This window comes from Ovis aries, chromosome 6 (genome assembly GCF_016772045.2).
Source record: "Ovis aries strain OAR_USU_Benz2616 breed Rambouillet chromosome 6, ARS-UI_Ramb_v3.0, whole genome shotgun sequence".
Classification (NCBI taxonomy): domain Eukaryota; kingdom Metazoa; phylum Chordata; class Mammalia; order Artiodactyla; family Bovidae; genus Ovis; species Ovis aries.
In genome coordinates this window covers 34,836,471-34,853,363 of record NC_056059.1, presented here as the reverse complement: position 1 = coordinate 34,853,363, position 16,893 = coordinate 34,836,471, and the positions used below count along the sequence as shown (strand labels likewise).

General features: G+C 38.7%; 1 protein-coding gene across 7 annotated transcripts in view; it reads left to right on the top strand.

Moving 5' to 3' along the window:
* CCSER1 (coiled-coil serine rich protein 1) overlaps window positions 1-16,893 on the top strand; it is a 1,491,420-nt gene that overhangs the window by 334,856 nt on the left and 1,139,671 nt on the right. For all 7 annotated transcript variants that reach the window (XR_009600997.1, XM_060416879.1, XM_027970872.2 and 4 more), the window contains exon 5: window positions 5,831-5,951. Coding sequence is in view for 6 of the 7 variants with exons in the window: in XM_060416879.1 (XP_060272862.1) it covers window positions 5,831-5,951 (121 nt within the window). In the remaining variant the exon portion in view is untranslated. The remainder of the gene's footprint in view (window positions 1-5,830; window positions 5,952-16,893) is intronic.

The window sequence follows — 16,893 nt, the reverse complement described above, 5'->3', positions numbered from 1 at the left end:
GGGGAGTTCCTCTTTCAGTATCCTATCATTTTGCCTTTTCATACTGTTCATGGGGTTCTCAAGGCAAGAATACTGAAGTGGTTTGCCATTCCCTTATCCAGTGGACCACATTGTGTCAGACCTCTCCACCATGCCCTCCCATCTTGGGTGGCCCCACAGGGCATGGCTTAGTTTCATTGAGTTAGACAAGGCTGTGGTCCTAGTGTGATTACATTAGGACCATTGCCCGCGGCTGCGATGACGCGCAGAGCGTGGCTGAGAGGAGCTACCCCACGTCCAAGGTCAGGGGCAGCAGCCTAAAGGAGTTATCTCACGTCCGAGGACAGGGGCGGCGTCTGAGAGTGCCAGGCTGCGACAGCGCAGGAGCAGCCAAGAGGAGCTACCCCTGCCCGAGGCCAGGGGTGGCAGCCGCGAGGAGCTGCCCCACATCCAAGGAACGGTGGCTGCAGGGGCACCGGAGGGCCTAGAGGAGCTATTCCACATTCAAGGTCGGGAGGGGCGCAGATGAGGAGATACCCCTAGTCCATGGTAGGGAGCAGCAGCTGTGCTTTGCTGGAGCAGCTGTGAAGAGATATCCGACGTCCAGGGTAAGAGAAACCCAAGTAAGATGGTAGGTGTTGCAAGAGGGCAGACACACTGAAACCATAATCACAGAAAACTAGTCAATCTACTCACACTAGGACCACAGCCTTGTCTAACTCCAAGGAGTAAGTGTCTTTTAATTTCATGGCTGCAGTCATCATGTGCAGTGATTTTGGAGCCCAGAATTTAAAGTCTGACACTGTTTCCACTGTTTCCCCATCTATTTCCCATGAAGTGATGGGACCAGATGCCATGATCTTCGTTTTCTGAATGTTGAGCTTCAAGCCAACTTTGTCACTCTCCTGTTTCACTTTCATCAAGAGGCTTCTGAGTTCTTCTTCACTTCCTGCCATAAGGGTGGTGTCATCTGCATATCTGAGCTTATTGACATATCTCCCAGCAATCTTGATTCCAGCTTGTGCTTCTTCCAGCCCAGTGTTTCTCATGATGTACTCTGCATATAAGTTAAATAATCAGGATGACAATATACAGCCTTGACGTACTCCTTTTCCTATTGGGAACCAGTCTGTTGTTCCAAGTCCAGTTCTAACTGTTGTTTCCTGACCTGCATATAGGTTTCTCAAGAGGCAGGTCAGGTGGTCTGTATTCCCATCTCTTTCAGAATTTTCCACAGTTTATTGTGATCCACACAGTCAAAGGCTTTGGCATAGTCAATAAAGCAGAAATAGATATTTTTCTGGAACTCTCTTGCTTTTTCCATGATCCAGCAGATGTTGGCAATTTGATCTCTGGTTCTTCTGCCTTTTCTAAAGCCAGCTTGAACATCTGGAAGTTCATGGTTCACGTATTGCTGAAGCCTGATTGGAGAATTTTCCCTTCTCCAGTGGACCACATTCTGTCAGATTCTCCACCATGACCCGCCCATCTTAGGTGGCCCCACACGGCGTGGCTTTTTTTTCATTGAGTTAGACAAGGCTGTGGTCCGTGGTTTTAGACTGACTAGTTTTCTGTGATTGTGGTTTTAGTGTGTCTGCCCTCTGATGTCTTACTTGGATTTCTCTTACCTTGGATGTGTGGTGTCTCTTCACGGCTGCTCCAGCAAAGCTCAGCCACTGCTGCTTACCTTGGACAAGGGGTATCTCCTCACCGCCGCCCCTCCTGACCTTGAACATGGAGTAGCTTCTCTCGGCCCTTCTGCGCCCACACAGCCACCGCTCCTTGGACGTGGAGTTGCTCCTTTTTCAAAATAATTAGCATAATCAAATTATCTTACTCTAACACTTTTCGTAAAAATTTTTCTACTTAATGTTACCAATGTGAAAAAATATGAACAATTATGAACAGCTATTCCATAAAGATTGTGTGTTGTTTTCTTCTTATATCTCTAGCATGTTTAAAACTGTGTGCTCATTTCCTTATTAGCAAAGCGGTAAGGTAGAGACTTGTATTGGCTAACAGTTATTATTCTCATTTTACTTTCTTTGATCTTGTAGTGTAGACTCTTTTCAGAATCTAGCATTAATTAACTGTTTGTATCAGAAATATTTAAATTTCTCTCTGCATGGTTAGAAATCTGTAAGGTAAAAAAAAAAATCTGTAAGGTATTTTATCTGAGATTTTAAATAAATATCATTTCAATATATAGACTTTTTTCATTTCCATTGCCTTTTTTTTCTTTTTTATTTATTTTAATTGGAGCCTAATTACTTTACAGTATTGTGGTGGTTTTTGCCATACATTGACATGAATCAGCCATGGGTGTACATGTGTTCCCCATCCTGACCCTCCCTCCAACCTCCCTCCCCATCTCATCCCTCAGGGTCATCCCAGTGCAGCAGCCCTGAGCACCCTGTCTCATGCATCAAACCTGGACTGGCGATATATTTCACATATGATAATATACATGTTTCAATGCTATTCTCTCAAATCATCCCACCCTCGCCTTTTCCCACAGAGTCCATTACATCTGTGTCTCTTTTGCTATCTTGGATATAGGGTCATCATTACCATTTTTCTAAATTCCATATATATGTGTTAATATTGGTGTTTCTGTTTCTGACTTACTTCGCTCTGTATAATAGGCTCCAATTTCATCAACCTCATTAGAACTGATTCAAATGCTTTCATTTTAATAGCTGAGTAATATTTCATTGTGTAAATGACCACAGCTTTCTTATCCATTAGTCTGCCAATGGACATCTGGGTTGCTTCCATGTCCTGGCTATTGTAAACAATGCTGCAATGAACATTGGGGTACACGTGTCTCTTTCAATTCTGGTTTCCTCGGTGTGTATGCCCAGCAGTGGGATTGCTGAGTTGTATGGCAGTTCTATTTCCAGTTTTTTTAAGGGATCCTCACACTGTTCTCCATACTGGGCATACTAGTTTGCATTCCTACCAACAGTGTAAGAAAGGAGGCAAGAATATACAATGGAGAAAAGACAATCTCTTTAGCAAGTGGTGCTGGGAAAACTGGTCAACCACTTATAAAGAACAAAACTAGAACACTTTCTAACACCATACACAAAAATAAACTCAAAGTGGATTAAAGATCTAAATGTAAGACCAGAAACTATAAAACTCCTAGAGGAAAACATAAGCAAAACACTCTCTGATGTAAATCACAGCAGGATCCTCTATGACCCACCTCCCAGAGTAATGGAAATAAAAGCAAAAATAAACAAATGGGACCTAATGAAACTTAAAAGCCTTTGCACAATGAAGGAAACTATAAGCAAGGTGAAAAGACAGCCTTCAGAATGGGAGAAAATAATAGCAAATGAAACACTGACAAAGTTGGAAACCTGTCCATCACCAACTCCTGGAGCTTACTCAAACTCATATCCATTGATTCGGTGATGCCATCCAACCATCTCATCCTCTGTCATCCTGTCCTCCCACCTTCAATCTTTCCCAGCATCAGGGTCTTTCAAATGAGTCAGTTCTTTGCATCAGGTGGCCAAAGTTTTGGAGCTTCAGATTCAGGGTCAGTCCTTCCAATGAACATTAAGGACTGATTTCCTTTAGGATGGGCTGGTTGGATCCCCTATTTTAGTCCAAGCACTCTCAAGGCTTCTCCAACACCACAGTTCAAAGCATCAGTTCTTTGGCGCTCAGCTTTCCTTATATTCCAAGTGTCACATTCATACATGACTACTGGAAAAACCATAGCCTTGACTAGATGGACCTTTGTTGGAAAGTAATATCTCTGCTTTTTAATAAGCTGTGTAGGTTGGTCATAACTTTTCTTCCAAGGAGCAAGTGTCTTAATTTCATGGCTGCAGCCACCATCTGCAGAGATTTTGGAGCCCAAAAAACTAAAGTCAGCCACTGTTTCCCCATCTGTTTGCCATGAAGTGATGGGACCAGATGCCATGATCTTAGTTTTCTGATGTTGAGTTTGAAGCCAACCTTTTCACTCTTCTCTTTCGCTTTCATCAAGGGGCTCTTTAGTTCCTCTTTGCTTTCTGCAATAAGGGTACTTTCATCTGCATAGCTGAGGTTATTGATATTTCTCCCGGCAATCTTGATTCCATATTGTCTTTCATCCAGTCCAGCATTTCTCATGATATACTTTGCATGTAAGTTAAATAAGCAGGGTGACAATATACAGGCTTGACATACTCCTTTCCCGATTTGGAACTGGTCTGTTATTTCATATCCAGTTCTAACTGTTGCTTCTTGACCTGCATACAGATTTCTCAAAGGCAGGTCAGGTGGTCTGGTATTCCCGTTTCTTGGTATTCCCTCCTAGAGATCTAGGTAAATGTTTTCATCTGGTCAGAAGTTTATTGCTCTAATTCTTGAGAGATATCTCTAGAAGAAATTAAGACTTTTTTTAAAACTTGGGAGAAGAGAGAACATTTCTTTCTTGCCCACAGGAGAATACTACCATTAAGCATATTTCTTGGAATATGCAAGTTATTTTACTAAGTATTCGTTGAATAAGTGAATGTGATCTCAGAGGAACGAATCAGTAATTTTCATCCTTAGTCTGTTTCATCACTAGCAGTGTTTAAGGCAACAGTGAAAATTTAAAATATAAAATAGTTTTATTCTCCCAGCTGTGATAAATTTATTTGTTTCGGACTCAAAGCTCATGCCAAGAATAAGTAGAGAAAATTAAGTTTAAAAATTTGATGGTATTGGAGAGATGATGAGGAAACCTGGGCTCCTCATCTTTGGCACATGCTGGGCAGAAATCTTTGACTCTTGAGTGCCACAAGAGTGCTTCAGATTCAGCTTTTCTTTTAGTGGTCTCTGTGTTATATCTTAGACTCCAGTGCTAAGCAGATTAATAATTCACCAGATACTTTTAGGGTAAAATTGAAGAACACTGGGATCATTTCTTACATCTCTTTTCTTTGAGATCACAGCTCTACACTATTTGGCTGACTTGCATGCTCCGATTGTATTTTTGTCCTCTCTTTCACTAATGTGTGCTGTCATCTTTAGTATTTGCTTCTTTCTACATCATTGTCCCAGTCATGGTTCTTGAAATGAGTACTGAGATCAGTGATTATTGGTCATTCATTTACAATCAACTCAAATATCATTTCCACTGCTATCAGTTTTTATTTCTTTGCTGCACTTTGATTTCCATTGACAAGTGACTTCCTTTGATTATCCTTTTATAAAATGTCACCTGGGTTTATTACTAGGAGAGAAGGAAGCAATGCACCTGTACACTTAGACCTCTGTGCTTAAACTGAGTATCAGCTTGCATTTCCATGACAGGCTTTGAAAGAAGCAGTATGTGTGTCACTGGTCATGATTAGCATCTCTTATGTGTGGAGTGATTTGTGGAGATTGGGCTTCCCTTGTGGCTCAGCTGGCAGAGAATCCACCTGCAATGCGGGAGACCTGGGTTGGGAAGATCCCCTGGAGAAGGAAAAGGCTATCCACTCCAGTATTCTGTCCTGGGGAATTCCATAGACTGTATAGTCTTTGGGGTCACTAAGAGTCAGACACGACTGACAGACTTTCACTCATTCACTCACTCACTTGTGAAGATTAACTGTGTTTAATTTATGTACTTCTTATTTTTCAATGAAAAGCTTTTATAAATGGAAGAATTATAAAGTGTAGGCAACACATTTTCCACTGTGTAGCTTAAAGAAAGAAAAGAAAAAGTACTAAGGTCAGTGGAAAGACAGACTAGAAAGTGATAATTAAAGATAATTTAATGATAATATTTTAGTTGAATTATCTCATTTGACTGAAATTTAAAAAGAGAATAGTTAAGAAATAATTATGACATTTATAATTATTATTTCTAATAAAACAGTTTGCCGGGAGGATTCATACCATTCTGTGGTTTCATGTGCTGCTGTAGTTCTCACTCCTATGGAACCCACCATAGAGATGAAGAAAAGAGAAGAATTTAAATTGCGTGAACCTTCAAAACAGTAAGTTGTTCATTTGGTTTTTCAAGTTTTGTAAACTTTATTAGATAATTAGATAACTGATCAAAGTTAGATCCCTCAGAAATTGTGATTTATAATGAATATATTGATATTTGTATATTGAGAGAACAGAAATAAATTATGCATATTAAAAAATGATTTATCCTGTAATGCCTCAATGAATAACTTCTGTCTTCTGAAGTTATGTGTTTGAACTATACACCATTCAGGTTTCACTTTGATACCTTATCTCGGTGATGTGAGTAAGTAGACTGAAGCCTTTATTTTCTTAATACTATGATTATGTATGTACTGTTCTTGGAACCCTTATTTTATAGTTGTAAGCTTCAATGGTGCAAAATATGAACATTTTCATATATACATTTCTTGGGCTTAAACAGGTTTGTACTTTATAAGTAATTCATTTTTAACTTTACACTGGTTAAAGTTTGCATATTTTTCCATTTAAACAGATCAAGTGTCACTTAATTTATATTTGATCTTTTATTGAATAAATAATACTTTTTCTTATAATGGCCGAAAGAATTAAATTCATAGTAGTAAATATAAGATACATGAAGTTGCAGTATCTAATAAACTAGGTTTATTTCTAGTTATGTATTAAGTAAATTAAAAGGGACAACCAACTTGTGAAAGTGTTTTCATGCTTGCTTTAAAGTCTTAGCTTGGAGACTAGGGGATGTATGGTGTTGCCAAGGCTTCCTGGTAACAGAAGGAGTTACCCTGAAGTACCTAGTGTTTTCTTCTATTCAGTTCAGTTCAGTCACTCAGTTGTGTCCAATTCTTTGCGACCCTATGAACTGCAGCATGCCAGGCCTCCCTATCCATCACAAACTGCTGGAGTCTACCCAAACCCATGTCCATTGAGTCGGTAATGCCATCCGATCATCTCATCCTCTGCTGTCCCCTTCTCCTCCTACCCTCAATCTTTCCCAGCATCAGGGTCTTCTCAGATGAGTCAGCTTTTTGCATCGGGTGGCCAAAGTATTGGAGTTTCAGCTTCAACATTAGTCCTTCCAGTGAAGACTCAGGACCTTTAGGTTGGACTGGTTGGATCTCCTTGCAGTCCAAGGGACTCTCAAGAGTCTTCTTCAACACCACAGTGCAAAAGCATCAGTTCTTCAGTGCTCAACTTTTTTTATACTCCAACTCTCACATCCATACACGACTATTGGAAAAACAATAACCTTGACTGGATGGACCTTTGTTGGCAAAGTAATGTCTCTGCTTTTTAATATGCTGTTTAGGTTAGTCAAAACTTTCCTTCCAAGGAGTAAGCGTCTTTTAATTTCATGGCTACGATCACTATCTCCAGTGATTTTGGAGCCCAAAAAACTAAACTCAGCCACTGTTTCCACTGTTTCCCCATCTATTTGCCATGTAGTGATGGGACCGGATGCCATGATCTTAGTTTTCTGAATATTGAGCTTTAAGCCAACTTTTTAACTCTCCTTTTTCACTTTCATCTATTAGATTAACTTTATCATACTTGTTTGTTTCTTGATGTCTTTCTACTGGAAATGTTCCTGAAGACCAAGTTTCCTGGAATATGATAGTGTCTGATACTCTGTGAAATCAATTAGAAAATCTCCTAAAGTTATATACAGTAATGTTGAATTCAAGTGGAGCAATGTTTATATTTGATGGCATGAAAATAATGTTAATATTCTCATTGTAGAGGAAAGAAATACTAACCAATTCAGAAATAATGATTGTAATTCATTTTTAATACAATCTAAAAGTGAACTACTGTTAATATAGTGTAATTTTTAGGTTTGAAAAGCCTTTTTTTGTCTAATAGGAAGAAAGTTACATCTTACATGTGCCAGTTGAATTATATTAGAAAACTCAAATGCATTTTTTGCAAGGTATGTGAGTTTATATATTTGTAAGTTGGATTTTAAATTCCTTAATTATCTTTTAGTGACTCTATTTAAAACTGGGGAATCGTATTATTTGCTTACATAAAATATATTTTCCATTCTTAGTGACTTCATAAATATTCATTCGTCTTTATTCTTAGGTCTATATTGAAGTAGACAGTACTTGTTAACTGGTTATTTCTGTTACCCTACATTCACTCTGATACTCCTCTGTGTTCTCTGAATCTACTTTCTTTTTTAAACACTCTCCCTTAATAGGATTAGTCATTTTTTTTTAAAGTTTTGTTTTTGTTTTTCTGAATCAGAGAGATATTAGTTAAAAACTTTTCTACATATTAGGAGAAAATTTGAGACATTTTGCTTTACACTCTGTCTCTTTTTTTTCTTATCTGTTATGAGCATGATATCACCATCTTTACAGGGTCATTTTGAGTGTTATGTGAAGTGATATTGTTAAAGGATCTGAAATCTAAAAATCCACAGAAGTTTTAGTTATGTTTCCCCTTTCATAGCTTCCAACTATCAACATTATTGATCTGATGATTTACAGGTACATGCTCTTCTCCTGAAGACTCTTCCTAATGCAATCTAATGTATCAAGTTCTTCATTTGGCTTGTCTAACTAGGTGTCCTACCAGAATCTTACACTAGGTTTGTTTGAACCAAATTAATGACTCCTCTATCCCCCTCAAACGCTTCCCAGGTGGCGGTAGTGGTAAAGAACCCACCTGCCAGGGCAGGAGATATAAGAGAGGAAGGTTCAATCCCTGGGTTGGGAAGATACCCTGGAGACTGAAATGGCAACCCACTCCAATATTCTTGTTTGGAAAAATCCCATGGACAGAGGAGCCTAACAGGCGGCAGTCCATAGGGTTGCAAAGAGCTGGATATGACTGAAGCGACTTAGCACTAGCCCCCTCAAGCTTTTTCCTTCTGATGTCTGTATTTATGTAAAGCAATCATTATTCTTATTTTCTTAAAAATTTCAATATGTTTTTCCCTCACACTCACATTCAATTAGTTATTGATTACTTCATTAATGTTTGTATTATATTTGTGTTACCATTTGAGCTGACCAGAAAGGCATATACTTCTCATATTTCAGATCTCTTCTAACATGTGTGTTCAGTGTGAGCTTAATGAAGCCATTCAAATAGTGGTTATCTATCAAATGGAGATTACGTATGGCCTCCATACTTCACACTGCTGTTTTAAGAATTAAGTGATAGGTATGGCTGTGTGGCTGGAAGATCCCATGGAGAAAGCAATGGCTACCCACTTCAGTATTCTTGCCTGGAGAATTCCATGGACAGAGCAGCCTGGTGGGCTACAATCCATGAGGTCTTAAAGAGTCAAACACAACTGAGCAACTGATACTTTACTTTCTCATGACTGTATGACAGGAACACAGTATAATTCAGATGTAGTGATTAATTTAAAACTCTTAGTTACCAATGAGAGAAGCCTCAATGTAAATTGATTTCTGAAAAATCAAGGGTGGTGGTTGTAACTGGCTCATGTAATTGAAAGTATAGAGGTAGAAAATTCCTGAAGTATGGTTAAATCTGGTACTCAGACAATATCATGGAGAATTATTTTCTCCATCTGCATCTCTTTTCTCTACTTTCTGATCTGTAGTTTCTACTTTCAGAGAGGTTCCTCTAGTGATATTAGTGCCTTCAGGAGGTTCTGCAATGAAGTTTTATTTTTTCATCAAATCCAGAGGTAATAAATGGTTTCTCATTCCCTTTAATCCAAACAATGAGTGTCCTATATATGAGTGTCATTGGCTTTGACCAGCCTAGCTTATTTGACATGACTGTGTTGAAGCGATCACTATACCCAAGAATATTTGATGATTTGATTGACTAGAACCAGGAGACTTGACAAACCCTGGAGGAGAGTGTAGAGATAAGAGGAAAAAGCAGGTCTACTCTCAAAATATGGGTCATCTTGGTAGAAGAAGGCAGGTATGGATGCTGGGAAGTCAAAACAATGGATGCTCAAATAGGTAGTAATATTAGTAACATTAATTTTAAAACTCAGAATTACTATTTTAAAACTATAGACTTCTAAATACATTAAAATACAATTCAGTTCAGTTTAGTTGCGTCCGATTCTTTGCGACCCCATGAGTTGCAGCACACCAAGGCTCCCTGTCCATCACCAAATCCTGGAGTTCACTCAAACTCAGGTCCATTGAGTCACTGATGCCATCCAGCCATCTCATCCTCTGTCGTACCCTTCTCCTCCTGCCCCTAATCCTTCCCAGCACAGAGTCTATTCCAGTGAGTCAAGTCTTCACATGAGGTGGCCAAAGTACTGGACTTTCAGCTTTAGCATCATTCCTCCCGAAGAGCACCCAGGACAAATCTCCTTTAGAATGGACTGGTTGGATCTCCTTGCAGTCCAAGGGACACTCAGGAGTCTTCTCCAACACCACAGGTCAAAAGCATCAATTCTTTGGCACTCAGCTTTCTTCACAGTACAACTCTCACATCCATACATGACCACTGGAAAAACCATAGCCTTGACTAGATGGACCTTTGTTGGCAAAGTAATGTTTTTGCTTTTGAATATGCTATCTAGGTTGGTCATGACTTTTCTTCCAAGGAGTAAGCATCTTAATTTCATGGCTGCAGTCACCATCTGCAGTGATTTTGGAGCCCCCAAAAATAAAGTTTGACACTGTTTCCACTGTTTCCCCATCTATTTCCCATGAAGTGATGGGACCAGATGCCATGATCTTCGTTTTCTGAATATTGAGCTTTAAGCCAACTTTTTCACTCTCAAGAGGCTTTTGAGTTCCTCTTCACTTTCTGCCATAAGGGTGGTGTCATCTGCATATCTGAGGTTAGTGATATTTCTCCCAGCAATCTTGATTCCAGCTTGTGCTTCTTCCAGCCCAGCATTTCTCGTGATGTTCTCTGCATATAGGTTAAATAAGCAGGGTGACAATATACAGCCTTGACGTACTCCTTTTCCTATTTGGAACCAGTCTGTTGTTCCATGTCCAGTTCTAACTGTTGTTTCCTGACCTGCGTATAGGTTTCTCAAGAGGCAAGTCAGGTGGTCTGGTATTCCCAACTGTTTCAGAATTTTCCACAGTTTATTGTGCTGCACACTGTCAAAGGCTTTGGCATAGTCAATGAAACAGAAATAGATGTTTTTCTGGAACTCTCTTGCTTTTTTGATGATCCAGCAGATGTTGGCAATTTGATCTCTGGTTCCTCTGCCTTTTCTAAAACCAGCTTGAACATCTGGAAGTTCATGGTTCACATATTGCTGAAGCTTGGCTTGGAGAATTTTTAGCATTACTTTACAAGTGTGTCAGATGAGTGCAATTGTGTGGTAGTTTGAACATTCTTTGGCATTGGATGAAAACTGACCTTTTCCAGTCCTGTGGCCACTGCTGAGTTTTTCAAATTTGCTGGCATATTGAGTGCAAAATTTTCACACATCATCTTCCAGGATTTGAAATAGCTCAACTGGAATTCCATCACTTTCACTAACTTTGTTCATAGTGATGGTTTCTAAGGCCCACTTGACTTCACATTCCAGGATGTCTGGCTCTAGGTGAGTGATCATATCATCGTGATTATCTTGGTTGTTAAAAAATTTTTTGTACAGTTCTTCTGTGTATTCTTTCCACCTCTTCTTAATATCTTCTGCTTCTTTTAGGTCCATACCATTTCTGTCCTTCATCAAGCCCATCTTTGCATGAAATGTTTCCTTGGTATCTCTAATTTTCTTGCAGAGATCTCTAGTCTTCCCTATTCTCTTGTTTTCATCAATTTCTTTGCATTGATCATTGAGGAAGGCTTTCTTATCTCTACTTGCTGTTCTTTGGAACTCTGCATTCAGATGCTCATATCTTTCCTTTTCTCCTTTGCTTTTGCTTCTCTTTTTCTCACAGCTATTTGTAAGGCCTCCCAAGACAGCCGTTTTGGTTTTTTGCATTTCTTTTCCATGGGGATGGTCTTGATCCCTGTTTCCTGTACAATGTCATGAACCTCAGTCCATAGTTCATCAGGCACTCTATCTATCAGATCTAGGGCCTTAAATCTGTTTCTCACTTCCACTGTATAATCATAAGGGATTTGATTTAGGTCATACCTGAATGGTCTAGTGGTATTCCCTACTTTCTTCAATTTAAGTCTGAAATTGACAATAAGGAATTCATTGTCTGAGCCACAGTCAGCTCCCAATCTTGTTTTTGTTGACTGTATAGAGCTTCTCCATCTTTGGCTGTAAAGAATATAATCAATGTGATTTCGGTGTTTGACCATCTGGTGATATCCATGTGTAGAGTCTTCCCTTGTGTTGTTGGAAGAGGGTATTTGCTATGACCAGTACGTTCTCTTGGCAAAGCTCTATTAGCCTTTGCCCTGCTTCATTCCATATTCCAAGGCCAAATTTGCCTGTTACTCCAGGTGTTTCTTGACTTCCTACTTTTGCATTCCAGTCCCCTATAATGAAAAGGGCATCTTTTTTAGGTGTTAGTTCTAAAAGGTCTTGTAGGTCTTCATAGAACCGTTCAACTTCAGCTTCTTCAATGTTACTGGTTGGGGCATAGACTTAGATGACTGTGATACTGAATGGTTTGCCTTGGAAATGAACAGAGATCATTCTGTTGTTTTTGAGATTGTATGCAAGTACTGCATTTCAGACTCTTTTGTTGACCACGATGGCTACTCCATTTCTTCTGAGGGATTCCTGCCCACGGTAGTAGATATAATGGTCATCTGAGTTAAATTCACCCATTCCAGTCCATTTTAGTTCACTGATTCCTAGAATGTCGATGTACCCTCTTGCCTTCTCCTGTTTGACCACTTCCAATTTGCCTTGATTCATGGACTAACATTCCAGGTTCCTAAGCAATATTGCTCTTTACAGCATCCTACCTTGTTTCTATCACCAGTCACATCCACAACTGGGTATTGTTTTTGCTTTGGCTCCATCCCTTCATTCTTTCTGGAGTTATTTCTCCACTGATTTCCAGTAGGATATTGGGCACCTACCAGCCTGGGGATTCCCTTTTTCAGTATCCTATCATTTTGCCTTTTCATACTGTTAGTGGGGTTCTCACGGCAAGAATACTGAAGTGGTTTGCCATTCCCTTCTCCAGTGGAACACATTGTGTCAGAGCTCTCCACCATGGCCTGCCCATTTTGGGTGGCCCCACAGGGCATGGCTTAGTTTCATTGGCTTAGTAACATTTAGCATGTTACTCAAATCTAAATATTTATCAAACCACAGATTGAGGAAAGAGCACCTCATGAAATGCACATTAAATTCGGAATCTGCGGAAAATGAAAGAATACAGCTTCCATGATTGGTAATGGATTACTTTTTTGTGCTTCTTTTTAGAAATTTTTGTTGAGATACACAGAATCTATTTATACATACCATGGCTCAATATCTGCAATGAAGGGATTTTATGGAAAATTGTACAAATAGAAATATGGAGGTGATAACAGGAGTCAGAATTTACTCTGTTATTTCTTTGTGCACTTCTGATTGTATTTTATTTTACAGGGAGAGTTCTAAACTTCTTAGGAGATGTGATCTAGTGTTTCATTTTTTACAAATAAAGCATTCCTTAGACAATTTGTCATTCAGCCTAAGTTTCAAGGTCTCCATGTAGCAGTTCATGTTGTTTACCTCAGGATGGTTTGTTGAAATGATTCTAAGAGATCATGGATGCTATTACTTAGTATATTTTTAAATATCAGGTAAAACTAACCTGTTTTATTCTTAGAGAATCCTTAACCATATAAATTTAAATTTTTATCAGCTCTTTTTATCTGGTTTTATAAGTTCATACTGTATATATGTTAAATTTGGAAAAGTTTACATACTCCCTAATATCACCTGGAGAATCCTATGGATGGAGGAGCCTCGTGGGCTTCAGTCCATGGGGTCGCAAAGAGTTGGACACGACTGAGTGACTTCACTTTAACAATGTCTTCTAAAGTTGTTGAACAAACTCTAGTTGTACTGGAAACACACAAATGATTCTATTATCACCTAATTTCCGACTTTCCTATTCAAATTTCAGGGGAACATGTTCACTCATCCTTTCAAGTAGACATGTATTTATTGATTTAATCCATAAAAATAGATAGTTCTTGAGTATCTGTTTTGTTCTTGGTATTGTGCTCAGGGTTGGAGATTTTTGATTTGAAAACTTCTCATTAAACTTAGATATAGTCAAGAAGACACACATTAGTTGATTAATTGAAACAGTGGGAGACTGTGGAAGTGACAATGGTTGTACTATAGAAATATATCATGTTGCAAGACTTTATACTAAGAGGCTTTAACATGGTCAAAAAGTCAGGGAAAAACTCACTGAGGAAGTGACACCTGAGCTAAGATATGGAGGATATTAGTTAAGTAAGTGAAAAAGCAAAGGTGGAACTTACCAGCATGATAAGGGCTTGTTTAATATCCTGTGATGGCTAGGATCAGGGAGAAATTTAAAAAAGCTGGTGGGAGTAAAGGGGAGGGGAAAAAAAAAAAACCAAACCCATGCTTCTAAGTAAGGTCGAAGTGACACAATCAGATTTATCTTTTGAAAACTTTGTTCTGGTTTCTTATTAGGAACAAATTGGATGTGGTGGGGCATTGTTGGTCCTTCAAGGTAGCTTTAGTGGTAAAGAACTCACCTGGGGGGATATAGTCCATTAGGTTCCAAAGAGTTGGACACAACTGAAGTGAGAGCATGCATGAGTGGGGGCATTGGTGTGATGGAGCTGGCTTGGGAGAGCTAAACTGTCACCATAGCTTCCCAACTCCAGGTTCAGTGATCTCATGCTGGAAGTTTTCTCTCAGCCTCGATGGGTATATTTACCACAATAATTGGCAAATTCTATAAATCAAGGCTTTTCCCCCTCCCAGAGAATTCATAGTTAATATTTATCAGCTTACCTCTAAATGGGGGACAGGTTGAATGTCTACAGTGAGACCATTTAAGTGATTGCTGACAGTAGCTTGGACTAGGGTGCTGCCACTGGAGATGGTGAAATGTAAAAACTGAACTAAGTCAATATATTTTTCAGAACCAAGGCAAGTTATATGTAGTTATTAACTAGAAGTTAATACCAAGCCCTTACCAAGGATAAAGGAGAAACTACTCATTGTAATCATGATAAGATAATGTATTATTATGATAATCCTAACATGTTATTTTGAATTAGTAGTAGTTTATTCAAGGGGGAGTTTTGATATTCTTTTAGTTTATATTGGATATTATCAATGGAATTAAATGTGGGAAACACATATAAATGTATTCTTGAATTGTTACCAATGATTCTCACTGAAAATGCACATAAATGTATTACTGTGATAATCCTAACATGTTATTTTGAATTAGTAGTAGTTTATTCAAAGGAGAGTTGTGATAGTCTTTTAATTTATATTGGGTATTATCAATAGAATTAAATGTGGGAAACACATATAAATGTATTCTTGAATTGTCACCACTGATTCTCACTGAAAAGGCACATAAATATAAATAAATTTTGTAAGATGGTTAGACAGCATCACCAACTCAATGGACATAAATTTGAGCAAACTGAGAGATAGTGGAGGACAGAGGAGCCTGGCATGCTGCAGTCCTTGGGGGTCACAAAGAGTCAGACAAGAATTAGCTACTGAACAACAACAATAAAATTTTATGTAGGTTCTTATGTAAAGTCTTATGATTCTTTACTAATAATTTCCCTCCTATACTGATCTGTAGCCTTTATTTACTATCTACCAATAGGTGCCTTAAAACTCTCCCATTAAAAAAAAATAATCAGAAACTGAGGCATGTCATAATGGAATCATGTACTTTGTGTCTCTTTTGCAAGGCTTCTTTCACTCAGCAAGTTTTTGAGATTTATTCATATTGTTGCATGTGCCAAGGTCCAGACCATTTTACTAGTGAGCAGTTTCATCACATACATGTGTCAGAGTTTGGTTAGTAACTGTCCTCTTTGACCTCACCTTACAGTCCTGTCCTCTTTGACCTCACCTTACAAACTCACTGAATCTTAGCACCACAGGGCCTCTGGGTGAAGGTCATCTGTATCCAGCTCTTTTCATGTGTTAGTAAAATAATGGTCAAAATTATCCAAAATAGGCTTCAACAGTATGCAAACCAAAAGCTTCCAGATATTCAGGTTGGATTTGGAATAGGAAGAGAGACCAGAGATCAAATTTCCAGTATCCATTGGATCATAAAAAAAAGCAAGAGAGTTCCAGAAAAAACAAGAAACACTTATTTCTGCTTCGATGACCACACTAAAGCCTTTGACTATGTGGATTACAGCAAACTGTGGAAAATTTTTAAAGAGATGGGAATACCAGATTGCCTAACCTGCCTCCTTAGAAACCTGTATACAGGTCAAGAAGCAACAGTTAGAACCAGACATGGAAAAACGGACTGGTTCCAAACTGGGAAAGGGGTATTTTTACCCTGCTTATTTAACTTATATGCAGAGTACATCATACAAAATGCCAGGCCGCATAAAACTCAAGCTGAAATCAAGATTGATGGGAGAAATATCAATAACCTCAGATATTCAGATGACACCACACTAATGCCAGAAAGCACAGAGGAACTAAACAGCCTCTTGATGAAGGTGAAAGAGGAGAGTGAAATATCTGGCTTAAAACTCAACATTCATAAAACTAAGATCAACATCTGGTCCCATCACTTCATGGCAAATAGATGAGAAAATGATGGAAACAGTGATAGAATTTATTTTCTTGGGCTCCAAAATCAGTATAGATGGTGACTGCAGCCATGAAATTAAAAGGTGCCTGTTCCTTGGAAGAAAAGCTATGACAAACCTAGCCAGCATATTAAAAAGCAGAGACATTACTTTGCCAACAAAGGTCTGTCTAGTCAAAGCTGTGGTTTTTCCAGTAGTCATGTATGGATGTGAGAGTTGGACCATAAAGAATGTTGAGCACCAAAGAATTGATGCTTTTTGAATTATCGTGTTAGAGAAGGCTCTTGAGGGTACCTTGGATTGCAAGGAGATCCA